Below are 24,162 nucleotides of genomic sequence, written 5' to 3'. Positions count from 1 at the left end.
AATTTTTGATGGATTTCCAATATCTGGAATTTGGGCAAAATTTGGATGGAGTCTGATTTTATGGCTATTGCCTGTTTGTTACGTACATGACTTTTTTTTGCTCTTGCCATCATTTCGTGCTCAATATCAGATGAGGGGTAAAATAGTAATTGCCATGGGCAGAAGCTGGTGGAATTCAGCCTTTAGCAGATTCTAGGATTCATAGAATCTAGAAAAATTAGCTTCTGAAATCTGCACCAAAATCTGACATGTTTGAAGCCATTCCGGATTCTAGATTCTGGATTCAATAATCTGCCATGCTCGTAGTCGCGTTTCGTAGCTCGAAGCAGATTGGCGGTGGCTCGCCAACCTGCATCTTCTGAATCGCGAAGACGCAACGAAAATCTGGACCGATACTGCATTCTCGTGGAGCCAAGTCTGCGGTACACGAAACGCACAAAACATCTCTGTTCAAATCTGTTGGGATTTGAAATTCCAAACAGGTTGTAGGGAGAAGGAAAGGGAGAGCAAGCTAAGTGAATGAGTGAACTAAGTGAGCAAATAGCCAAAAATCCAATCCTCCCACCCCTTGATTCTATTATAGGGAGGTGGAGGAGGCTATTTATACTTTTTTCATGGGTAGGGTTGAATATTACAACAAGATCCCTGAACTATTATAACAAGATCCCTAGCTGTTACGACCGAGTTCCTAACCTTTAAAAAAATCCCTAGTCTCCATTTTAAATCTCTTTTACGCACACACGGAGGTTTCTAGCCTTAGCCTTAGTTCATCTAAATCGCACACCCAACAAAATCACAACAGGCAGGCGTCCCTCTCAGACAGCTCAGCTTTAGCAGGGCGCCAAGCAAGTCACGTAAAAGCTGAGCTGTCAAGCAAGTCACGTAGAGGGACACGCACGACAAGTCCTCGCTAGGCAAGACTCTGACTTCAGCTGGATCGGAGAATCGGAGGTCGTCGTCTCGCACGTGGATGCGTTGTTCGTTGCTAGCCACTCGTTGCCTCATATGCCCGGGGAAGTATCCAAAGGCTTCTTTGCCATTTGATCATGATGGGTGCCAGCCTGCCAGGTGCCTGCCTTGCCATGCCGTTGCCATTTGCCACCAGACCCAAGACTACAGGAGCTCATCGCTGCGAGGTGCGAGGTGCGAGGAGCTCATCGTTGACGGTGACCGACAGTGACTGCAAAATGATGCCGGGAGACCTTTCGTCTCAACAAGCCGTGTTCTGTTAGTGGCGGGGGGGGGGGCGGGCACCTTAACTACTGCTGCGATAGAATTTACACAACGATACGATAACAACAGTTAGCTAGCTTTTTCACTGAACCAAAAGGTACAAATGAATGGCTAAGCTTTTTCACTGAATCCCAATGGGTCATTAACTGCTGACTGGTAAAAGGTACATGCACGCGCAAGTATATGCATAATTTGATTTTTCATGCAAACCTGAACTGTTGTTAAGCAGCACGTATTTTTTTTTGAAACAGGAGGGATTATATATATTAAAATAAAAGAGCAAGTATTACAAAAGGAGTCTCAAGAAACATGAAAAGAAAAAAAAGATAAGGCCCCGTTTGGATCATTGGAATTGAATTCCATCATAATAATCATAATTTAGACACAAATTAATTAAGCTAATATAATTGTATGTGGAATATAGTTGTATATTATAGTTGGTGATATGGGAGAGATACTTATATGCTGCACTTCTACTATAGAGAAGCGAGTCTAAGAGCGTGCTATAAGAATTGAATTCCATTCTAATAACCATAATCTATAGAATCAATTTCCATCTTCCACCCCATGAATTTAAGATAGGCTTATATATAAACTTTGGAAAGTTGTGGAATGCCACATTCCAACATAAATTAGCCTACTCCATTAAATAGATTCCAATTCCTTCATACCAAACGGGGCCTAAGAAAATTTGCAACAGAAAGTCTAGCCATAGTTGCATTGCTAATTTAACTTGTTTTTGCTCGAAGGATAACCAGAGCAAATTCTTTCTTAACCTCCTCCAGCAAAGATTAACTTCAGTTACAATTAATTTAAAATCAGATCATTTCGAGACATCAAAATGCTCCAACTTATAAGTATAATAATATTCATGAAGAAAGGTTGTTAAAGTTGCTGTCTAGAACTAGAGAGCACGGCATATAGTTCCTCAACAGAATCAATTGACAGGTTCAGAAGCATAGGTAACATGCTCTGGTCACGTTCAGGTAGCTAAAGTCCATACCTACATGTATGACTTATTAGAAAACGAGTAATCAAGTTAAAATAAGGTAAGAATCGAAAAGGTAGCTCTTTCCAAATTGACGTAGGCCGGAGGCATGCCACTATAAAAAGTAAAAGACATATAGTTTGGCTACATCAATTTTTTCTCTCTCAAATATGCTCTCGTGCTGCGCGTCATTATACTAGAAGTGTATAAAAGTTAGTTACAACAATGCAGCAGTAGATTCCAATGAACTGAAATGCAGACGTATCAACCAAAGATTGTCTCGATACTCTATATAGTATCACCATTTGTAGACAAGATCGGTACAGAAGAATGTGCGCAACTTGCATTATATTGCGAAGCATGCGAGAAGCTTGAAATAATGCAGCACCATGAAATACTTTGTCCTCGAATCAGGGTATTTAGACAACAGCATCAAAGATTTATTCCACTGATAATCCAAATCAAACATCAAACGCACAAGATCTTCGAGCATGGTACACTCCCAACAGTGATTACTGGATTTTTTTTTTATAATGGAAGTTTTATTAATTTTAAGAACATTACATCGAGTGGATACAGTGCTTTAAAACGCTTCCGACCTCAGCATAGCGGGATGCACACAGTTTAAAACAGAAAATACAGAATATAACCCAAACACTCTATTAACAATGATTACTGGATGAGAGGATGCTACAGCTTGACCTTCGTCGGGGAAGAAGCCCATTATCGCGCGCGGATCCCCTGCTGATCTCTGCATTCGTCAATAATCGCTCCAAAAAGGGCAGTGCAATTTGCGTAGGAACTAGGGTCGTTTTAGGATCCGGAGAGTTAGCCAACGCAACGGTGATGCTGTGGTGGTGAAGAGACGGAGAGGTTGCCTACCACCTTGCTACTCCGGCTTCACAACGCGCCAACGCGGGGATATCGATGTTCACCTCGCCGGCGGTTAGTTCATCGTACTGGGACTCGGGACCCAAATGTTATTACGGGATAGTTCGAGGACCCCCTTAGGCAAATGGTATGGATACAGTAGGCCCCCAAGACGAATCTTCGCCGCTAATTGTCGATCGGACGGCCGAAAATAAGATTTGGATCGCGATCGCACTGACGGCCAGGAATGCCAAGCGTCACGGAGAAATCACCGAACGGGCACCCAGGTCCCACATGGCAGCGGGTACCGCCCTCACCTAACGCCTCTGGTTCGTCTCCCCACCTCGCGCCGCCGCCGCCACCGCGCTCGCCGGATTCCGCCGCCCCGCGTTTCCTGAGCCCTGAGAGGGGGTTCGTTTCTTCGGCGACTAATCCCGCCCGCGGGCCATGGCGTCACTGGCTTCTCCCTCCCTCTCCCTCCACGCCATCCCGGGGCGCGCGCGCCTTGCTGCTGCTGGGGCGCCAGGCCGGCGGCGGAGGATGGCCGTGGTGCGGGCGAAGGTGCGGGAGATATTCATGCCGGCGCTGAGCTCTACGATGACGGAGGGGAAGATCGTCTCCTGGACTGCCGCCGAGGGGGACCGCGTCGCCAAGGGCGACCCCGTGGTGGTCGTCGAGTCCGACAAGGCCGACATGGACGTCGAGACGTTCCACGACGGGATCGTCGCGGCCGTCCTCGTCCCGGCCGGCGGGACCGCGCCCGTTGGCGCCCCCATTGCCCTCCTCGCGGAGTCCGAGGAGGAGGTCGCGATAGCGCAGGCGCGCGCCCAGGCCCTCTCCCAGGGGCAGAGCCATGAACCCCCTCCTCCCCATGCCGCCGCCGCCCCGCCGCCACCTCCTCCAGCGCCAGTGGTGGCTCCAGCAACAAAGGGCGTGGCGTCGCCTTACGCCAAGAAGATCGCGAAGCAGCACAGGGTGGACATCGCCGGGGTTGTCGGCACCGGGCCACACGGCCGCGTCACGGCGGCGGACGTTGAGGCAGCTACTGGCATCAAGCCGAAGCCAAAGGTCGCTCCACCTCCACCCCCACGCCCTGCCGCTGTTCGCCCTGCGCCTCCGGGTGCAGTGCTGCCACCAGTGCCCGGTGGCAAGGTGGTGCCGTTCACAACAATGCAGGCGGCAGTGAGCAGGAACATGGTGGACAGCATGTCAGTGCCAACGTTCCGAGTCGGATACTCCATGATCACTAATAAGCTCGATGCACTATATGAAAAGGTAGCATTTCTATCGATCTTACACACAGCTTTGATTCACAGCTCTGCTCAATTGTTGATGTGTTTAGTCTTTAGTGATTGTTGGATTGAAATGGGTTGGACAGGTTAAGTCGAAGGGGGTCACAAAGACAGTGCTGCTAGTGAAGGCAGCAGCCATGGCGCTCACCCAACACCCTGTTGTAAATGCTAGCTGCAGAGATGGAAAGAGCTTCAGCTACAACAGTAATATCAACATTGGAGTGGCTGTTGCGATCGAGGGTGGCCTTCTTACACCTGTTTTGGAGGATGTTGATAAGGTTCATGCTTCCTGAAATAGCTGTGTTTACTGATAAGCAATGTAGGATTTTATCATGTGAGGGCATTGTAGATTTCTACTGAATAGCTATAAAAATTTACATGGCAGTTGGATATATATCTGCTTGCACAAAAGTGGAGAGTGCTACTCAAGAAGGCACGCACCAAGCAGCTACAACCAAATGAATACAACTCAGGTATCGAATGTTTTGAGTGCCGTGTCACTGTTCGTTGTTCCTGAAAACTTTGCTTACCTAAAGAGCTGATGATGTGTAGGGACGTTTACACTGTCCAACTTGGGTATGTTTGGGGTTGATAGATTCGATGCAATCCTTCCAGCTGGTCAGGTGGGTTTTCTCCCTGGTGTCCACGTAGTTAGTATGAAATGCTGATGGAACTGTATTTATGAAATGTAAGATTGATTTATATGTAATGGCTTGGTGCAGGGAGCTATCATGGCTGTTGGAGCATCAAAACCTACTGTGGTGGTTGATAAGGATGGTTTCTTCAGTATCAAGAATGAAATGCTGGTTAGCTTGTTCTCGTATCTACATATTTTGTGTGCTTATCGACTCTTGTTTAGTCTTCTGTCCTTTTTTGCACTATGAAGGTCGACATGCGTGTCCTGATGCATGTAATTGAAGCGTATTTCATTATATCTACCATAACTAACCAACAGTAAAGTGTCAAGAAATTTTATTTTGGCAATACCATAGCCAGACATTAAGCATCTAACTTAATTCCCATTCCAAAAGTAAGAGAGCTATTTCACAATATCATTGTTATGTGATAGTTCATAATATCGGACATATGCAAGTATGATAAAGATCTGCATGACTGTGCCTGAATGTAGACTAACCCTATTACAATGCCCGGCACTCTTATTTAGTACTAATGAATTCTTTTTGGCTGCCATAAGGACATGCTGACTCCTGATTCCATTCTAAATATACACATTAATAACTTCTAATTACGTGTTATGAAATTTTATATTGATAATAGGAACTACTACCAGTCAAGACCTATAATTATTTGTCCACAATGCCACACCATCTTTTCACGAAACGACAAAAAGCTTTTTGACCCAAGCTAAGAGGGGGAAAACTACCACACCATCTTGTTCTACAGTAGCAACCAATTTGTCTTACAGTGATGCTGCTCATGAATTTAACTAAGTTAATCCTTACATTTCCAGGTGAATGTTACTGCTGATCACAGGATTATCTATGGTGCTGATTTGGCATCATTCCTGCAGACATTTGCAAAGATTGTTGAGGATCCTGAAAGCCTCACATTGTAAAGAAAGTCCCGTATGTCATTCTATGATTTCTTTGATTTTCAATTGGGAGACTATGCCAATAAATAATAATGCTATGTAGAGTTTGTAAAGGCGTTAAAGAAGAATAGTGAGTCACTTCTTGATTTTGTTTCCACATATAGAAAGTTTATACACACTTCCAAATCATGACCTGCTCGTTTTCAATTTGGGTATATCTTTTTCTTGGATGCTGATCTTGATTCAAGAAATCTTGAATAATACACACACACTAATAAATAATAGTGCAAGATGGCTTCTCTTCTCACAGTATCTTATTTGTGGCTTGCTTGGGCAATACTAATTGGCAAGACATTCAGTAAAGCAAATCTTTCTTGCTTTGAGCAGAAGTTGAAGCAAAGCAAATCTTTCTTGTTTTGAGCAAAAAGTTAAAGCAAAGGTTGAAAGGGAAGATCATGTAGCCTATCTGTTCGGTCATATGGTCTCTGAACTCCTGCTCTACGGTGGAATTGTAGAATGGTCATCACCAACCGTTATGGAAATAGTACTGGTATGGCTACCTTAAGTTGTGACTGAAATGAAATGCTGAATCTTTTCTGGCTATGCCAACAAGCCTTACAGAACAAAATGGTGCAGGGTTCCTAAGTTACACGAAGGTAAAATATGACAGCCACAAACATCTTCTGGTGCTGCGAGAAGAACAGCAGGTCTCGCTCCACAGGCTTCAGCTGGCGCTCTGTCAGGGCATGGGGCCTGGGCCGCCGTCTTGGGACGCCGGCGCGGCCTCCCTGACGTCGAGGATCTCGACGCGGCGGTTGGTCCGCTTCCTGATCTTGATGGCCACGTCCTGCGGGCTGAAGGCGCCGCACACCATCACCCGGCCGAGCCTCTTGTCGATCAGGTGGCTGTCCAGCTCTGCACAGGAACGTTCAGGTGGGGAAGGGACTCTCCGAGACCAAAATTCCAGGGAAGGCCGAGTGTTTACCTCTGATCTGGAGGAGCGCCCTCCGGATCCTCTGGTAGCACCCGTTGCAGTCGATGTTCATCCTGAGGGTCATGCAGTACTGCAAAATTCACAGGCACGTCACCTCCTTCGGCTTCCAAGTTTCAAAAGGCACTCTGCTCGGCTTGACAGCCACAGAAATGAAGGTGTCGCTTACCCTGTAGTCCATGGAGGAGGAGGAGCGCTTCTCAGCCCAGCGGCGACGGCGGCACGGCGGGTTCGACCTGACCGGAGAGAGGTTCAGAGTGTGTGAGGCCCCAGTGAGAGCAAGGGATGTGTGCGGGCGTCAAGGTCTTAAGGGCAGTTAAAAGCAGGGGATTAGCGTGCGAAGCGTGGCTTGATTCTTGCTTTACTTAGAACTTGTGAGTTGAGCCTCTTTATGGTCGAGTCATTTCTCACTTGGTTCATTCCAATCCCGTGTGGGCTCGATCGATTTGTGTTCTGGGAATCGGATTCTGGGGTAATGCAGGCTGGCTTCCATGCAGTGTCCTTTTCGCTTCCACACAGCTTTTGTTCCGGCTGCTTGCCCCTTTGGCACTTTGATTTGGACCCAGGACCGGTAAGGCATGGATGGATACTTATATAGTTATATGCCTTCAGATTTTTATTGTACTTTGATTCACCTAGTCTAATAGATGTCCTTGGCAGTTTGATCTCCGGTTTAGTACTTTTCCTGGCATTTCCTTTTGCAAGATTTCTGTATATCCAGGTGTTCAAAGTAACAAAGGGCCATATTGAATAGCTTACAGATCGGGAGTATCTTGTTGGGAAGTTTGATCCTTGTTCAAGTTTCTACAAAATACGAAACTTTCAACAAAATGCGCACCATCCAAACACCACCCCAAGAACCAGAAAGTTCAGAAAGTACGGCATGGAAGAAGCTAAGCCTGAATTGGCTTGTAAGAGTAGTTCATGATTTCCGTTTTCCTATACATCTTTAGGAACCATCTCTACTCATAGATACAATCTCCTTAGTTTCTACGCAGCTCAGATTAAATTTTGAGCCATCTATCCTCTCTAATCATACAACCGGTCGGCACTGGACACACCATGACACCACCACCAAGCTCGAACAATCCTAGGGTTTTCTCGCAGGATAATCAGAGAGCCACAATCCGTGGACGTTGACATGGCCCAATTCTTTACGTGGGCTTGAACCTTGACGATTCTGCAATGGGCGAGCTTTACCAAACCTATCCAACACGGCACTCTCAGCATGACACCAATCCAAAAAAAAGGAGAAGCCACCAAAGTAGCAAAATGAAGCGGAGCGATCTCCATTAAGCAAACAGGTCATGCAACAATCGCTTAACCTTCCACAGCCTGCACCTTGGCAAGCTTCTGCACTTCACGGAGCATGTTTATACTCGCTGCCTGACCATCAGGACAAGGCCATGCATTCACAATGCGGAATAAATCCCTGATGGCAGAAAACTTATCCTCACTCTGTGCACTGGCATGCTTATCTTTGATCATACGGTGTCGCTTCCCGTAATTGGCCTCAAAGTCATTTGACTTCTCGTTAGCCCTCTGAAGCACTGAAGCAGGTATTCCTGAGTATCAAGGGTGAAGACAACATGAGCATGGTTGTATATGGTAACATAGTAGGGCCTTAGGAAAAAGAGCATTTGAATTCTGAGCAAAAGACATGTTGAGAAATGAGCATATTAGCTTGAAAATAACCTGCCAATCGAGCAACATTTACACCATAGCTTTTGGGGCATGCACCAGGAGTTAATCTATAAAGGAAAGTCACTTCCTCCAGACCTCCTTCTCCCTTGCCTACCTCGCATGCCATATGACATAGAGATACCTGCAATGTGCATTGTGCAATATTCATATATGAACGTTACAACATTAGATATGGTTGGATTCAAAAAGAACAAAATGAGAAGGTATGTATCATTTACCTTCGCATCCTTGTGTTCCACAGCTAACCTATGGTAATGTGTAGAAAACAAGCCTAGACACTGCACCTGATGAACTAGATATTCCAGAACAGAGGCCCTGTTACAGTAAAGAGTGAATCGGTGAGCATTACAGATAAATGAGACTACAAGAGAATGAAAAGATATAAAGAGTACGCAGCAAATCAATGTTATGATCTGTAATTCAACTTACGCAATAGCTTGTCCATCAGAAGTCGATGTACCCCGCCCAAGCTCATCTAAAACCACGAGAGAATTCTTGGTAGCTGATGACTGAAGCAAAAGTTACACAATGGTGAGAAAACATACAAGTTAACAAATTAATACACGTCACCATTTTTCGAAGGAAGAACTTACAAGCACCGAGGCAGTTTCCATGAGCTCCACCAAGAATGTACTTTGGCCGGACATAATATGATCCCTTGCTCCCATTCGAACAAAGATACGGTCAACAAGAGAAAGTTCAAGGTTTTCTGCAGGAACATCTGCTCCAATCTGGCAAACAGCATGAAGTCAGTCCTCCTGAGTCCTGAACAAGCAATGTTGACACTTGACAGACAAAGATGGTGGATTACCTGAGCCAATATAATGGTAAGACAAACTTGGCGCAAAAGAGTTGATTTACCACCCATATTCGGACCAGTAAGAACAATAAAGCTGGCATTCCCTGGCCCACCTATCTTAACATCATTCGGTACAAAAGAACCCTTGCCTAAGGAATCACTTCGTAGAATGGGGTGTCCAAGATTTCTGGCGTGGAAAGTAGGAGTATCATCTGGGCCATTTGATTCTTTGATAGTTGGACGGCAACTTGCGCCCTCAAAATAATCACTTGCAATAGAAAGACTTATTAAGACATCAAGCTCTGCATGGTAAAATCAAAGGCAGCATTTAGAGTAGAAAAATCTACCAGCATAGTGAGTCAGACAAACACACCTATGCATCTTTGTTAGAAGTATAGCTAGCATGATAACATTTCTTTACTAATAATGCATCAACTGACAAACTGTGTAATATTTAGTCATTAACCAACATCACTGTTACTTGTTTACTCTTGTCAATCAAGATTCCATATAGTATTTCGCACAAACACACTTCTCCAAAGAAGGAAAAATAAGTTAACATATATTTGGCAGGTAATCAGTTGGTATGTACAAAATTAGTAACCTGTTTTCAATAAATCCCTCTGAACTTAAAATGGTCTAGCAACCTTGCAGCTAGAATTCAGTAATAAAATACAGCACTAAACACATTCTCAGTACTTTTTCAAAATATCATAGTGACCTGGAGTACAGTAAATAATAGAGAGCAATTAGGAGGAGGAAATATCATAGAACACTAGGAATATTGCTAACCTAAGGTAAACTAAAATTGGTATGGATTACAGTGCAAGAAAAAAGAAGTAATGTCCAAAGGAGGGTTACCAGCAACAACAGAAACCAATTGCCTCCACTCGCTGTGATGCTCAACAAATAGCTGAATCAAATTCTGAAGAATGCCTTTCAATATTGATTCTCTCTCTGCCTCAGCCTTCGAAAGTTCTGATATTAGGTCTTTCAGTTCTGGCGTCCAGTACCTATAGAAACCCTGGATGGAACATTTAAGTGTCTTAGGACTTCAATGATTAACATGGATCCCAATTTGGATGAAACATCTATGAGCTTGCCAATAAATTTGCCATATGTGTTCAGGTAAAGTGAAAGAAATACGCAGTAATTTAATGAAAGGAAGAGGAAACAAAGGAATTCAGCAATAGACTATAAACGGTCTATTCTGAGAATCTGAGTCAATTAAATGAGCTTGTTTTAAGGCTTGTGTCTAGTCAGCATTACTAAAGGGTCCTCCCACATAAGTTGCGGGAAGAAACACAAACATCAGAACTAACCCCAAGCAAATTGTCCAACTCCAACTAATAAAGCCAAAAATGGATAGAGGACCAACCTTTGAGGCATGACCACAGTGTGTACCCCTAGTTTATGCGCAATGGACAATAAAATTTGCAACTAAGTATGTGTTTACCCCTTTAAGTTTATCAGAAAGCATCGTGAACACCTTGATCTCAAGACTTGACAAATGTTCAATTGACTACACACCTCTATTATCATATCATATTGGAGTTTAAATGCAATTTAAATTACAGAGTAGTAATAGCCTAATAGGTACACATTATTTGTAAAACAAGGATCAGGTATATATTACACAAACCAAATATATGCAACAGTGGCAACTCACATATATAGCTATTACTTGTTTACATTTAAATACAAGAGGGAAAAAACGTTCTGATTACCTTTTTTGTAGACTGCAACTCATAGTTTCCAGGAACAGAACCTCCCAGGCTCTCAGGCACTTCAATTAGGTACATATCTTTTCCAACATTAACATAATCAACCTGAACCGTTGTTTATTAATTATTAGCAATTGGCAAATAGACTGTTAAATGATGCAAAGCTTGAAAAAGAAGCAAGGTGTAGCACTACCGATGCACATCGCAAAAGCTTCCGTTGCTTCTTCAGGTATTCTTTTAGACTGGATCCGATCTCCTGTATTGCATTGCAAGTGGCGTCATATTCAGGATCACAACCTTCACGGGGAATGACCCGACCATTGCTGTCTGCATCTGACCAATCAAATGCATCTCTGAATCGGTCTAAAATAGATGATACATCCGGTAGCCCTGTGCCTGCAAACAGTTATCGCTTGCAAGGATTACCTAATGCTTTAAGTGCCATTATAGTAACCTAAATGAAACAAAAAAGGAAAATGAAAAAAAGAAGACAACAGGAGGAACATATGGGTGCATCAAGAAAAGTAATGAGGAACTGCATTTAGAAACGGACTAATGTTATAGAGTATTGAAGAAAGCTGTTATTATACCTGGTGAGAGCAAATCATTTAGTTGAGACTCCTCCGTGCATATCAATGTACTAATAGAAGAACATGCATGGAACATCTGCTGGCAACCACGAAGAGCAGCGGTGAACTGTTGAAGCAGTCTCTTTGATGCGTCTTCATAAAGAACAACTGATGAATTTCTCTTGTTTTTGTCACTGCAGAGAAAGTGTAGCATGAGTCACTCAGGTTAGACAAAGAGCTAAAAGATTTCAAAAACCCCAAGGTAGAAAAGCAACACAGTATTCTAAAGGTAAACACAAAGAAAAGTTGACCGCAACCAAAAGGCGTGACAACCAGTGGGTCACATCAAATCTCTACTAATATACCATAAATATACTGAATTACCAGCTAGAGAAAAGACGTGCAAGCAAGCGCTCCATGTCAGGTAGCCTAGACAAATCCTTACGAAACTGAACAGCATAGTCATGTCCAACTCCCTGAAAAGAAGAAGAAAGTTCAAACGATGATGCAAAAAATCAGAGGAAACGTGAAGAATAAAGCTATTTGCTGCAGTACAGTACAAACAGATGTACAATCAGCATAAAGCAGTAAGTGTTAAACATCAGTTTGAAATTTCTGGAGTTTTCCTTTGACCATTCATAATGTATGGCACAGTTCAATATATAAAGAGGAATCTGCACATGCAAAACAGTATAACTATAGAATCCATTGAGGAATCCCCTCGCCTCTCAACAATGAATAAAGCGAATAACTTAGTATAGTCCCCGATTGTTCTTTAAGCCATTAAGCAACCCCACTGTGGATTCCCAGAGGAGATTTAAACAGCAACAACCAAGTTTCATTTTTTTTTTAAAAAACATGGCATACTGGACTGTATAAGATAATACCATTTCCAAATAATCTCAAACATTATCAGAAAAACTTGCAGAAAAGATAGAAGCCAATTAGCAGTTATGAGTTATGACTACATTGATAGAATAATGCAGTGTGCTTTTATTCACTTCCAAAGGTGTAACAGTGCTCATTCTGAAGTAGAATCATTTATATACAAAGGAAAAGATATAATTGTAATTGCGTAGAGATATTTCCTAAAATTCCCATGACTTAATTTCCCATTATAAACAGCAAAAAGAACATGGAGATATTTTGGTGTTTATGATGTTATTTTCATCCTAAATTTTTGGATTTATGAATACTGCCCTACTAGGCAAGATGACACCCATAATTTAAGGAATGCAGCTCCATAAAACCTTGAAAGTAGCAATAGCGCTTTGACGCCTTAGTATTGCTCCGCGATCATACAATGGCCTTGCAATCCACCGTTTAAGCAGCCTCTTCCCAAATCCAGTAACACAATGGTTCAACTGTGCATACAGGGTCCTGAAGGATGCGTATTAGTACTTAGACACCAGAATTTGATTTCTAAAGAAAACAAAGGATTTGAAGCAAGCATTACCCTGACAGGCCACCAGTTCTGATATTTTCTAAAAGTTCTAGATTTTCCAGTGCTGCTGCATCAAGTATCATATGCTTTCGGATATTGTTGATGAGCCCCGAGCATGCAAGGGGCTCAAACTCAGCACATAGAAGTATTTTCTCATCCAGAAGGGTTTGCCTTAAATAAAATAAGGAACCTCCAAGAGCAGAAAGTGCATATATTTTATCACCTGCTCCAATTAAGTCATTTAATAGGTTGGGCAGACAGTCCATGCTGTCCTGTACATCATTGACATTGTTTTGTTTATCTGCTGAGCTGTAGTACTGCTTTATCTCATGAATAGTCTTTTCTGCATCCCAGAATTCTGTGGATGGAAGCAACTCATTTATTAAAGGCTCCCTTGTGTTGTTCTTTAGTGCCTTCTCAGTTTCTGGACTCAGCATTTTACCAGGCTTGATGATTTCCACAGGCCTCATTTCGGACAAAATTGAACATAACCCATGGCGCTCTGGATCGTCTTGGAACTGTAAAATCAAAATTTTACAGTTCAAAATTTGCCTCTTGAGCAATTTGCCTAGTTTGATAATAATATTCTAAAGTTCGATACAAATAGAAATGGGCCCAGGATCTTGTAAGCACCAACCTGTCCTACAATAAATTTGTTTGTAGAAACATCAACTATGCAAACACCAATGGTACAAGTGTCTTCGCTCTTCTTTGAACTTTGTTGGTGACTTTCAGTCACAGAAAGGAGATACAATGGATCTGGGTTTGCCAGTAGGTGCTCTCCTTCTGTCAGTGTTCCTTTTGTGACCACTGCGCATATTTCACGCCTCACAACCTTCAGAGAGTAAAGCATGCCAAATACTGTAAGTTAATCGCGTCTAAGAAGTTTTGAAATAATATAATGGAATAAACCCAGAGGAACAAAATGTTGCTAAAGTTTGCAACCTACATTCAGCAGACAACTTTTAGATGATCACATTTGCATGTTGCCTGCCTTACCACAAGAGATGACTTTGATTGACACCATGAAATCTAAGCATACCTTGTCCTTTATACCCATCGCCTTACGCCGGAGTTCAAGTTGCTCAGGTGTTTCAGTCTGCTCCACAACCAGAACTCGATAACCCTGTGGTGTGGTGATTGTTATTACTAAAATTGCAGATATGTGAAATCAAATGAGGAACGTAACATAAATAAGTTCTGACCTTCTTAGCTAGTTTCTCCAAGTTCACTGATAAATTCTTCTCTGGGAATCCACAGTGAGGTTGTTCACCCTATGATAACATGATTGAATACAAATAAACCATGAGTTTTGGGTAATAGGATAAAAGGCGAGCTGGATTGCTGAGTAACAGCAGAAGAATCAATAAGCATTTTTTTTCAAGGAGATGTTCTTGCCTTCATGTACTGAAGATCAAGGTCCTTTGCCCCAACATGTGCATCCATCTCAAATAGTTCGTAGAATTTTCCCATCTATTTCAAATTCATGTTATAATCACTAAATGAGATAGTCTTCGTTTAAGTGCCTAATAACCAGTGCAAAAACATAAATGTACCTTGAAGAACAGAACCTTGTCCATGTGTTGTGATTTAAATTCCCACCATTGTCTCTATTTATTGATTACCAAGAATATCAGTTAGCATTAATACATGTAGCACCATAAAAAACAAGGTGTATTATTACCATGAACTTTATACCTGTCCTCCTGTCAAACCCTTCAAGAACTGGGAAGGCAATAAAAGTGTTCTTGGATCATAGCCCGGGCTTCCAGGGCGCCTGCCTTTTGCGTCTTTGCGCCCTCTACAGTTGAATATTTTGTTACAACTAAGAAGATTGATAGAACCTAAAGATTAAGGCATCATACTAATTGTTTGCTTTCTATGAGAGGATGAGAGGAAATAGAAGCATGTTTCTTTGGATAAAAAAGAAACAGGACAAGGCAATAAAGTTTCTACTCAATGCACTTGAATAATGTATACTGAAATTACACATTTGCATAATAAATTAACAATGCGAAGAAGCAAATCCGTCTAGCAATCAAAAAGCACTCACTCTCCAAGGAATTTAAACTTTTCCACATCACGCTGTGCAAAGCGCTCAGCTGCCTCCCCAGTAAGAGCAGTATTAGCATTCCCTGTAGTTTGCTCCTCTGCAACAATAGCAACCAAAATCACAAAGAGAACAGCCAAACTAAAGATTATCAACAGTTGAGATTCCACTGCTTACTCTGGCCACAGCTGATCCGCATTTCTGGGTCAACTTTTCCAGAGGTATTAACTGCTTCAAAGCTGAACCTTTTAGCACAATCCAATGAACCCACATCCACCTTTTTCCTCTTCTTCGAAATTGTTGACCCCGATGCAGATATCAAGCCAAAGCCCAATGTCGATGGCGCTGAACCTGACACCGGCAAGGAGTTCCTCGTCTTCCCCTTACGTGAACTCACCGCAACAACCTCCTCCTCGTCATCCAGTTCCACCTCCTCCTCCAAATCATCCTCCGCGAGAGTATCCTTCTTCCAATCCTCGTGCTCAGTGGAATCCCCTGCGCCATCCTCCTCATCCTCTGCCACAGCCGGAGATTTTGCAACCGCTGTATCCGACATCCGCCGAAGACGCCGCAGCTTCCTCGCGGGCGTCGGGGTGGACTCCTCACCTGCGGCGGCCCACTCGAACCTCTCCTTCCCGAGGTCGACCTGCTCCTCGTCGCCTCGTCGTACTTCACACAGTGCTTGCCTGAGGCCGCATCGTAGGCCTCTACCCTCCCCTCGTACCACGCGTCGTCCAGCGGCCAGTACACCCGCAGCCGCCTCCCCACCACCTCCGCCGCCGGCGACGCAGCCACAGCCACCGGAGCGGCAGCATCCCGCTCCTTCTTATCCCTCTTCCCCCTCTTCTCTTCCTGCGCCGGCGGCGGCGTCGGCATCGGCTGCTTGGGAGGGGAAGGGGAGGCCGCGGCGAGCGTGGACCTCCGCGCCGCGCTGGGGTTCAGCGGCGAGGGCGAGGGCTTGGGCGCGCCGGCGTTCGGCGTGGACGGGGAAGGTGAGGGGGTGGGGGAGGAGGAGAAGAAGGCGGTGATCTGGCTCTGCTTCCGCACGAGCGGCGAGCGGCCATTGCTGGCTCGGCGCGACGCCATTGCGGAAGGGGAGGGGGCGGGGGGAATGGCTTCTCCCTTCTCCGCGGGTTTAGGGTTTTGGCGTTTTGCGGGGGGAATTGCTCGCGGGAGGGGATTAGTAGGAGTGGGAAGGAGGCGGGTGGGCGGGGAGAAATGGCGCGGAGAAGTGGCGGGAAACGGAGGTTGGGGTAGGGAGGGAAGCTGGGAAGGTGCGGGGTGACATGTCAGCGCCCACCGGAGTGGCGCCGAGGAGCGGCGGCGGAGCGCGGGGAATTGCGGTGGAGCTCGGGGCGGGAGGTGGTCACAGGGCGCTTACAGGTGGGTCCGGTTTGGCGTTTCTGTGGACCTCGGCGGGCCAGGGACCAGGATTCTATTTCCGGTTTTCATTTTTCTAGTTAACGTAAAATTTCATTCACGAAGCCATATTAAAAGTTATGTTTCGGTATTGCAAATGGTTAAAGTTAGATACTGAATTTCCATTGTAAAGTCTGTGGTACAGCAACTGGGTTTTTTGAAATTTGAAATGGAAAGTTTAGGTGGGCTCCTTGTTCCCGGCGGTTCTAAAAAAATTGTTTAACTACCGTGGCCAAAAGTTCATCCATAATGCGCAAAAAAACTCGATGATCAAAGTGGGAAACAAGAATCACGAAAAATTTGTAACGTTGTCATAATAATAGAGTATAATCTTTCACATATCTGATGAACATAATTCACAGTTAAATAAACTAGCTGGTTCCACTGATTATATATCGATCTATTCTGCCGGCAAAGGCGATCAAGCAAGCATCATCCTGAGTCATGTGCACCAACACAAGTTACTATAACTACACGTCCACATACACGAGGCATTGGAACCAGGCACTCAGGCTGGCTGGGCGCCGGGCGCCGGCGGGCTGCGCCGAGCCGGTGAACGCGGCGCGGTGGGGACGGCGAGCGCTACCGTCGCCAGTTCGGGAGAGCCGGCGTTGACGCGCCGAAGACCTGTTCTAAAGACCCCTCCGGCCCCACATTGTCAGCGGGTCACCGCACGCCAAAACGGCGCGTTGTGGCGCTACAGGCATGCTGCCCCTCCGATCCGACGGCCCGTGTCACGCCCGCTCCAACCTGCGGGGCATCGCGGCCGTCGTCTCCGCCTCCGGCCCACTCCACCAGTCCACCACCACGCCACTCTCCAGAAAAGGCTACCGATCCAACCGAAAAGGCTACTAGAACGCCGCGCGGAGCCCACCCACCAGCGACACGCCCGCGGCCACTCGCCTCGGCTCCCCCCTCCCCGGTGCTGGTTGCATGCACCTACTAGTAGCCTACTCACACACTCGAAAGCTAGAATCCTCCCATCGCCGTCTCTCCGTCTCCGTCCTCCGCTGCCGTCCGCAACCTCGCCGCCGACGAGACCCGAGGCAAGGAGAGGAGGGGGAGGTGTTGGTAGGCTTGGTGTTCACGTCGGGTGGGGGTAGCGGAGGGGAGCGGGGCCAGCCGTCTGGGGGGCATGGGGGATGTAGTGGAGGAGGCGGACCTCGCGGACCCGAACCCGGACGTGCAGGACCTGTTCCAGCACTACGACCGCCTCTACTTCCGGGGCGCGCTCGCCGGCGCCGGCTTCATCGTCAAGTGGGCTTCCTCGCCAGCCTTCAGGTTGGGGTTTTCCCGTTCTTGGCTACCTCCTACCTGCGGCCGCTCCCTGGGTGCTGGTTCGCCTGTTCAAAGCCGCCGCCTTTCACGCTGTTAAGCGCTGGCTTTCCGCGGCCTGTTCTTTTGCCGCATTGTTGGGGTGCCCTTTTTCTTCGGTTATTTTTCGAGGGATTTTAGGGTTCTTGGAGTAATAATCTTTTGGGCTGGGGGAATTTGGGCGCGTTTGGGTGTTCTCCTTTCCCGATGCTGCGCCCTGGCCATTTTTTTCTTTTGGGGTAGTTCACCAGTGCCAGAAGGTGGCTCGATCATATACCCTTTTTTCTCACAGTTTTGGGGCGAATTTTGAGCAATGTTTGGGGCAAATTTGTTGGGGTTTCTATTCTTGTTTATTTTTCTTCCTTTCATTTTAAGGAAACATGGTTTGTTTCATCATGGAGCTTCAAAATCTGGGTTATCTTTGAAAAATCTTTTATTTTCTTTTAGCATTGGCACTCGGATTTGCATAAAAGGAGCCCCTCTTCTGTTCTTACTGGCTTTGTGTGCTACAGTGCTACCTTTGATCATGGAGATTTTCGTTTTCCTTTCTTATTCGGCAGTTGAATCTTTACGGTAGTATTAGAATATGGAGTGTACTTGTAGTTATGATATGGATTATGATGTTGAGAATACCTTGTTGGCTCCGAGGAGGAGATCATGCAAAAATGTTGGGAAAGGGGAAAAGTTCATTCTTTCTTGTGTTCAAGGCTTCTGTCTTCCCACAATACGGATGACATGCTATAGTTCTATGAATTTATGATGCTTATGTTAAAAATAAGGAAGCAAATGATGTCGTTGGTTTATTTTCCGTTGGTACTTCACAGCTGCAAGGTTGAATTAGTATATCTAGTTATATGCTCCCTCCATAAGGATCAGTTGATGTTTATTACAGCAAAATAATTAATTGCAGGCCAATTTGATTGTCTGAAACGCCACTTAATTTGCCTCGAGTTAGTACTACAGAAAATGATTCTGATCAGTGACCATATTCATCTGCAAATTGTTTGTAGTTTTTCATAAAAAAAAAACTGTTTGTAGTTTGGTTAGCTGGTTTGTATGTCTCTGACCTTTGGATTTCTTAAATGGATGGGAAACACCATGAAATTGAACAGGTATTTGAAGCTTTGTTAGGTTAAGTTGTATATCACCAAAAACCAAAATAGGAACTTTGGTGATGCTTTCAATGGTTGCTATGCTTAATGACTCAATCTGATGGTTGTATAATGAATCAGTAGCAGTGAATACTTGCCCAGAAAAGATCATACTTGCAAGTTTTATATCCTTATATTAACATCCCCTGATTTATTGTTTTAGATAACAGGATCTTTCGTTATAAATTTTATTCATTAGTTTTGAATTATGAATCTTGTAGAAACACTGATTGGGTTGTCTATACACAGTTCCTTTGGATCTTGCACCTTTTCTAAACCGCGCAATACCATAACACTCTCCGAGCCGGTTCTGAAGTATCTCTCATGCACTGACCGGAAGAATGCATTGCTGCATGAAATGATTCATGCAATCATATATGTTAAGCATCACAGGAAGGACCGGTAAACTTCTCGTGTTCTTAACAAAGAATTGTGTCCTTAAATTGCAGTTAGCTCTGCTCTGTATGCCTGCTGCTTAAATTTTCTGTTTAATCATGCCAGCTCCCATGGCCCTCTTTTCCGTGCTTGGATGGATGCTATTAATTCGTGCTCAATAAAAGATCACCAGGTTAGTATTTCCTGTCTGAAAACCTGTAAGTTGTTATACCACATTGGTGATTTTTCTTTTCCTTGTGCTTCAGAAACCAGATGGTGGGTACAATATCACCACCCGCCATGATTTCAGTCCAGAAGAGCCCCACAGCCTTTTGAAGGGTACCTTGTGGAAGGTACTTCTGAAGTCCGTCCATTATGTTGTCTGTCTCTTTTCTTGTAGAATTTGTTTTTTGGCAGTACTGTTATCATAATCTGGCATGCTCAATTACTACTTTGCAGTGCGGATCTTGTGGAGATACACATTTTAGGGCTACAAACCAGGGTCCTCCGTCTGATGCCTGCTGCATTGAGAATGTTAAAAGTGGCACACCTTGTGGAAACATGCTTTGTCACTGGCACAAGTAAGACTGTTTACTATAACAAACAAAACCTTCTGGTATTTGGATAGAGTAGCTGTTGTACTACATACACAATAAAATTTGGAGATCAGACCTTCACCTTATGAGAAGTCACTAGTGAATAATTGAGTAATTGATCAATGCCTTCAAAATTGGGCACTGAGTTTGTTCTCAAAATTCACCCTTAAACTGATCATGAAACGTACAATCCACTGTCCTTCTATTTGGAATGGACTCAGCTACTACGGTAGTACCATTAGAGTATTTCCCGATAATATGAACTTGCAGCAAGTGTTTCCAGCTGTGGATGCAACGAGCTGTGTTACTGATTATGTTATTTTCTGCAGCCACAAGAATGATTGTCGTGGCACGTACGAAAAAACAAAGTTGGAATCAGATGCACTATCTCAAAAGAAGGTTCCAGGAGGTATATGTCTAACTTCTCAATATGTAATATGCATTTATTTGTAAATGCTGATCTATGCAATAAAGATTATGGAAGCGAGACATGGCTCCTGCACTTCATGCTTGCCAAATACTGTAATACTTAATACATGTAAAATCAACTAGCTGCATGATTGTTTTTGTTCTCGACGTAACCCAAAAAAAAGCTTTGCTGTGATAATTTTTTCTTCGTGGGGGGTTCATGCTTGACAGTTTCTCCAAGCAACCAAGCAGAGCGTAACAAAACCTTGACATAGTAGAATTTATTGTTTAGGGTTAATTGGATCTATGCCATTATAATTTTCAAATTTTGGGGCCACACCACTACTGTTTGAGTTATAGGATGCAGGCCATTGCACTTTTGAAGTTGTTTGAGATATGCCATTTTCTACGTCTTTAGCGTCGTTGGGCCCACGTGCAGGTCGCTGTATTTTCGTATTAGACTAAAAAGCCCTCCTACAACTCCACCCTCACCTCACTGATGTGTGGACCCCATACGTCATCTTCTTCCTTCCCCCTTCCTCCTCCTCCTCCGATTCTCCCTCTTCCCCTCGCCGTCGCAGCCGACCAGACCCCTCCGCCGCTGCCGGTGCCCCCTTCGGAGCTGGTGAACAGCCCGAGCCGCCTCCTCCGGGAGCTAGCGCAGCGGAAGAAGGTCATTTTAGGGCCCTCTGGAGTCTTGACCCACGCACCAGCTAGGGTCGCTGCGCGCGCGGATAGGGAGGAGGGCCAGGAGGCCGGCCGCCCCGTATGGGAGGCGGCCGCCCATTGACCGACGCCCGTGGTGCGTGGGCGAGGCCGTGCGCGGAGGGAAAGGGGAGGACCTGCCGTGTGCGTGGTCCGCGGTGGACAGGCGCAGGTGCGGGCTCTAACACGCGGGGTGGGCACCGGGCCGCTGTGATTCGCGCGGCGGCCGTTTCGCCCTCGCTCTCGGGGGTGGGGCCCGCGTGCGGCGGCCAAGCCACCATCAGGAGGTCGCCACTTTCATTGCGCACGGCGCCTAACCGCGGTGCGTGCGTTTTCTATTGCTTTCCCGGCAGCGACGCTCGCACCCTCGGAGACGCAAGGGACAAGGGGGCGCCGCACTCTCGACCTCACCGCCGGCCCTTTGGGGGGGGGGGGGTCACGCCGCCAAGGGCGTTGCCGGCCATGGCTGCCGCTTCGATCGTGAGGAGTGCAGAAAGAAGAGGGGTGGACGGTGGTGAGTCGCATCGTGGCGGAGCTAAGACGGCTGTGACGCGGGGGAAAGAGAAGAGGGAATAGGAGGTCGGGAGGAATAAGATGATGCGTGGGGTCCACACGTTAGTGAGGTTGACGGTGGAGTTGTAGGAGGGCTTTTTAGTCCATACGAAAATACAGCGACCTACACGTGGGCCCAACGACGCTAAAGACGTAGAAAATGGCATATCTCAAACAACTTCAAAATTGTAATAGCCTGCATCCTATAACTCAAACAGTAGTGGTGTGGCCCAAAAATTTGAAAATTATAATGGCATAGATCCAATTAGCCCTATTGTTTAATATTGTCTTGTTCTGTTAACTGTGGTTATCCCACCGGCCACCGTTACTGGACAGAGGCATTTGATCCCTATCATTCTAGTGAGGTCATGTTACCATATCAACTCACACCATATACTCTCCAGGTGCTCAGTTACTTCTGACTTCCCCATCAGAAATGTCCAAGTCAAAAGGAGCCATTCAAGAATCCAGTTCGTCTGCGTTGCAGGGGAATACTAAAGCCACAAAACCAAGTGATGAAGACAAGCATATTCCTCTAGTGAGTGGTAGCAATGGGAAACCTCAGGGGAGTAGTTCCGTGAAGAAGGCAGGCAAGAGGCGCTGGCCAGAAGTTGTTCCAGAAACAAGTGTTCTCCTTGCTGAATTTCCAAGAAAATCAAAGGGGAAGCAAGATTTGGTTGCAGCAGAGGACGACCTTTTCTCTCTAGTCAGTTGCGGCGCTCCAAAGTCTTCAAGAAGTAGCAAGAAGGTTGTCAAGGCAGACATGCAGCGTAAGCCTGAGGATGTTCAGAAACCCAGTGGTCTGCCTGCTTCGCCCCAAGGAAAACCGAATCAGAAGAAAGTTGGCAAGCAGCATAAGCCTGATGATCAGAAACCCAGTGTTTTACCTTCTACACTCCTAGGAACACCAAAACTGAAGCATGCATTGGTCACAACAGAGAAGGACAAGCCTTTCTCAGCAGAGGGCTGCAATGATACAAAATCGCTGGGAAGCACCTCAAAGAAAGCAGAAGAGCAGCATGAGCCCCAGATCGCTCAGAAAGCTTGTTCTCAGACAGCTTACCCTCAGAAAATACTGAAGCCAGACTTGGTTGCACTGGAGAAGAAAGAACCTTCCCCTACAATGGGCTGTAGCAATGAAAAGTTACTGGACAGGAGCTCCTCAAAGAAGGCACACAGGCAGCATGAGCCTGAAGACATTAGGAAAACCATTCTGCCAGCTGCCTTAAAGAAAGCAGGAGAGTGGCATGAGCCCCAGATCGCTCAGAAAGCCTGTTCTCAGCCAGCTTACCCTCAGAAAATACTGAAGCAAGAATTGGCTGTACTGGAGAAGAAAGAACCTTCCCCTACAATGGGATGCAGCAATGAGAAGTTACTGGACAGGAGCTCCTCAAAGAAGGCACATAGGCAGCATGAGCCTGAAGACATTAGGAAAACCACTGTTCTGCCAGCTGCCCCTGGAAGTAAACCGAAGGCATCAGGCTTTGTTGCATCAGGGAATCAGCGAAAGGGAAAATGCAAAAGGAAGCCTGTGAGGGAAAAGGAGTATGCTGTGATGAGTGCGTATTTGGACTACTATGAATCAGACAGGTCAAGCGGATCAACCGAGTCCCTTGTAAACAAAAGAACAGAGCGAAGAAAAAGAGAAAGAGAAAGAGCAAGAATTCTGACTTATTCACGTTCGAAGAAGCTTAACCCTGCTGCACCATTGGTCTACTCTAGGACAAATGCCTCAGTCAGTAGCCACAGAATCGAGATGTTGCCTCACAGGGATGGACTGATACAACAGTCCCTGCCACCACCTCCATGCTCGGACAATGCTATTCTTACTACTGCTAACCAGGTGGTGGTGACTGAAGCCACTGGAGATCATTCCGAGCCGTCTGCTCCATGCCTGGATATTGTTCCACTTCAGCCAGCTGAACCACCCGGTTTAACTCCTCCAGACCAAAGCACTGCCCCTGACATAATAGATATTTCCGATGATGACTTGCCATGATACTTTTTTTCGGTGATGATAGCTTGGCTCATTTTGGATGGTTGCCGGGCTGCTCATTGGTACCAATCCTGCGACAGGCGATGTCGCATGGATGAGCAACCAGCACACTGGACGTGGACAGTATGCCATGGTGTTTTGGAAGTGACATAGTGTTTTTTCAAAATAGAAAGGAAGTGACATAGGTCTGGTTAGCTCTGGCAATATTGTCTCAGGAGCATAGTCACGTATCTGTAGCATGTAACGTTGAACTGTTTCGTTGCCTAAGTGTTTCTCTCATGTTTCGTCCAACGTCTGAATATATTTATGACGTCCTGGTTCTAAAGCCTCCACTCTTTTTCCCATCAAGTGAATGCGAGTCCTGCCTCCCCAGGAATGGGCTCGATGTGATAGCATCGTCCTTTGTAAACTTTGGATGTGTATGTGTACA

The 24,162-nt window shown here is 45.4% G+C and overlaps 4 protein-coding genes across 5 annotated transcripts; 2 read left to right on the top strand and 2 right to left on the bottom strand.

The window, feature by feature from the left end:
• Window positions 1-3,370: 3,370 nt before the first annotated feature.
• On the top strand, window positions 3,371-7,593 carry LOC101765337 (dihydrolipoyllysine-residue acetyltransferase component 4 of pyruvate dehydrogenase complex, chloroplastic). Of its 2 annotated transcripts, XR_002676621.1 has the most exons (8): window positions 3,371-4,366; window positions 4,470-4,661; window positions 4,769-4,856; window positions 4,936-5,006; window positions 5,106-5,189; window positions 5,855-5,969; window positions 6,323-6,485; window positions 6,572-7,593. XR_002676621.1 is itself a non-coding variant. In XM_004956723.2 (6 exons), the coding sequence occupies exons 1-6, from the start codon at window positions 3,539-3,541 to the stop codon at window positions 5,957-5,959; spliced, it is 1,368 nt and encodes a 455-aa protein (XP_004956780.1). In that variant the 5' UTR covers window positions 3,372-3,538; the 3' UTR covers window positions 5,960-6,124. The 2 variants fall into 2 exon arrangements, 1 of the variants encoding a protein (XP_004956780.1); XM_004956723.2 differs by lacking the exons at window positions 6,323-6,485; window positions 6,572-7,593 and having other exon boundaries at window positions 3,372-4,366; window positions 5,855-6,124.
• On the bottom strand, window positions 6,376-7,236 carry LOC101765741 (heavy metal-associated isoprenylated plant protein 25). Its single transcript, XM_004956724.3, has 3 exons — window positions 7,096-7,236; window positions 6,921-6,999; window positions 6,376-6,850 (listed from the first exon to the last, which is right to left on the bottom strand). Exons 1-3 carry the CDS (start codon window positions 7,105-7,107, stop codon window positions 6,675-6,677), a joined length of 267 nt encoding a protein of 88 aa, XP_004956781.1. The 5' UTR covers window positions 7,108-7,236; the 3' UTR covers window positions 6,376-6,674.
• A 201-nt stretch (window positions 7,594-7,794) lies between the features above and the next one.
• Window positions 7,795-16,553, bottom strand: LOC101764941 (DNA mismatch repair protein MSH6). The gene is given in 22 exon segments (XM_004956722.3): window positions 7,795-8,491; window positions 8,622-8,751; window positions 8,849-8,945; window positions 9,060-9,139; window positions 9,224-9,361; window positions 9,442-9,731; window positions 10,291-10,453; window positions 11,157-11,258; window positions 11,347-11,549; window positions 11,744-11,916; window positions 12,107-12,198; window positions 12,973-13,102; window positions 13,179-13,684; window positions 13,804-14,001; window positions 14,209-14,292; window positions 14,372-14,440; window positions 14,565-14,639; window positions 14,723-14,776; window positions 14,865-14,967; window positions 15,220-15,316; window positions 15,394-15,879; window positions 15,882-16,553. Coding segments are annotated over 22 exon segments (3,936 nt in total). The 5' UTR covers window positions 16,303-16,553; the 3' UTR covers window positions 7,795-8,246.
• A 996-nt stretch (window positions 16,554-17,549) lies between these two features.
• Window positions 17,550-24,064, top strand: LOC101763859. The gene is made up of 7 exons (XM_012844140.2): window positions 17,550-17,916; window positions 19,350-19,502; window positions 19,602-19,668; window positions 19,742-19,828; window positions 19,935-20,056; window positions 20,401-20,480; window positions 22,141-24,064. The coding sequence occupies exons 1-7, from the start codon at window positions 17,771-17,773 to the stop codon at window positions 23,733-23,735; spliced, it is 2,250 nt and encodes a 749-aa protein (XP_012699594.1). The 5' UTR covers window positions 17,550-17,770; the 3' UTR covers window positions 23,736-24,064.
• The last annotated feature ends 98 nt before the right edge of the window (window positions 24,065-24,162 follow it).

The sequence above is a fragment of the Setaria italica genome, chromosome II, assembly GCF_000263155.2.
Source record: "Setaria italica strain Yugu1 chromosome II, Setaria_italica_v2.0, whole genome shotgun sequence".
NCBI lineage: Eukaryota > Viridiplantae > Streptophyta > Magnoliopsida > Poales > Poaceae > Setaria > Setaria italica.
Note: the sequence above shows the minus strand (reverse complement) of the source record. Positions and strands in the feature narration are given on the sequence as shown.

Coding starts and splice junctions, on each gene's coding strand:
- LOC101765337 (XM_004956723.2), top strand. CDS start 3,539: ATGGCGTCACTGGCTTCTCCCTCCCTCTCCCTCCACGCCATCCCGGGG. Junction 4,662..4,768: donor TTTTGGAGGATGTTGATAAG/GTTCATGCTTCC, acceptor TTTACATGGCAG/TTGGATATATATCTGCTTGC. Junction 5,007..5,105: donor CAATCCTTCCAGCTGGTCAG/GTGGGTTTTCTC, acceptor GGCTTGGTGCAG/GGAGCTATCATGGCTGTTGG.
- LOC101765741 (XM_004956724.3), bottom strand. Junction 6,851..6,920: donor GGCGCTCCTCCAGATCAGAG/GTAAACACTCGG, acceptor GTTCCTGTGCAG/AGCTGGACAGCCACCTGATC.
- LOC101763859 (XM_012844140.2), top strand. CDS start 17,771: ATGGGGGATGTAGTGGAGGAGGCGGACCTCGCGGACCCGAACCCGGAC. Junction 17,917..19,349: donor GCTTCCTCGCCAGCCTTCAG/GTTGGGGTTTTC, acceptor GTCTATACACAG/TTCCTTTGGATCTTGCACCT. Junction 19,503..19,601: donor AAGCATCACAGGAAGGACCG/GTAAACTTCTCG, acceptor TAATCATGCCAG/CTCCCATGGCCCTCTTTTCC.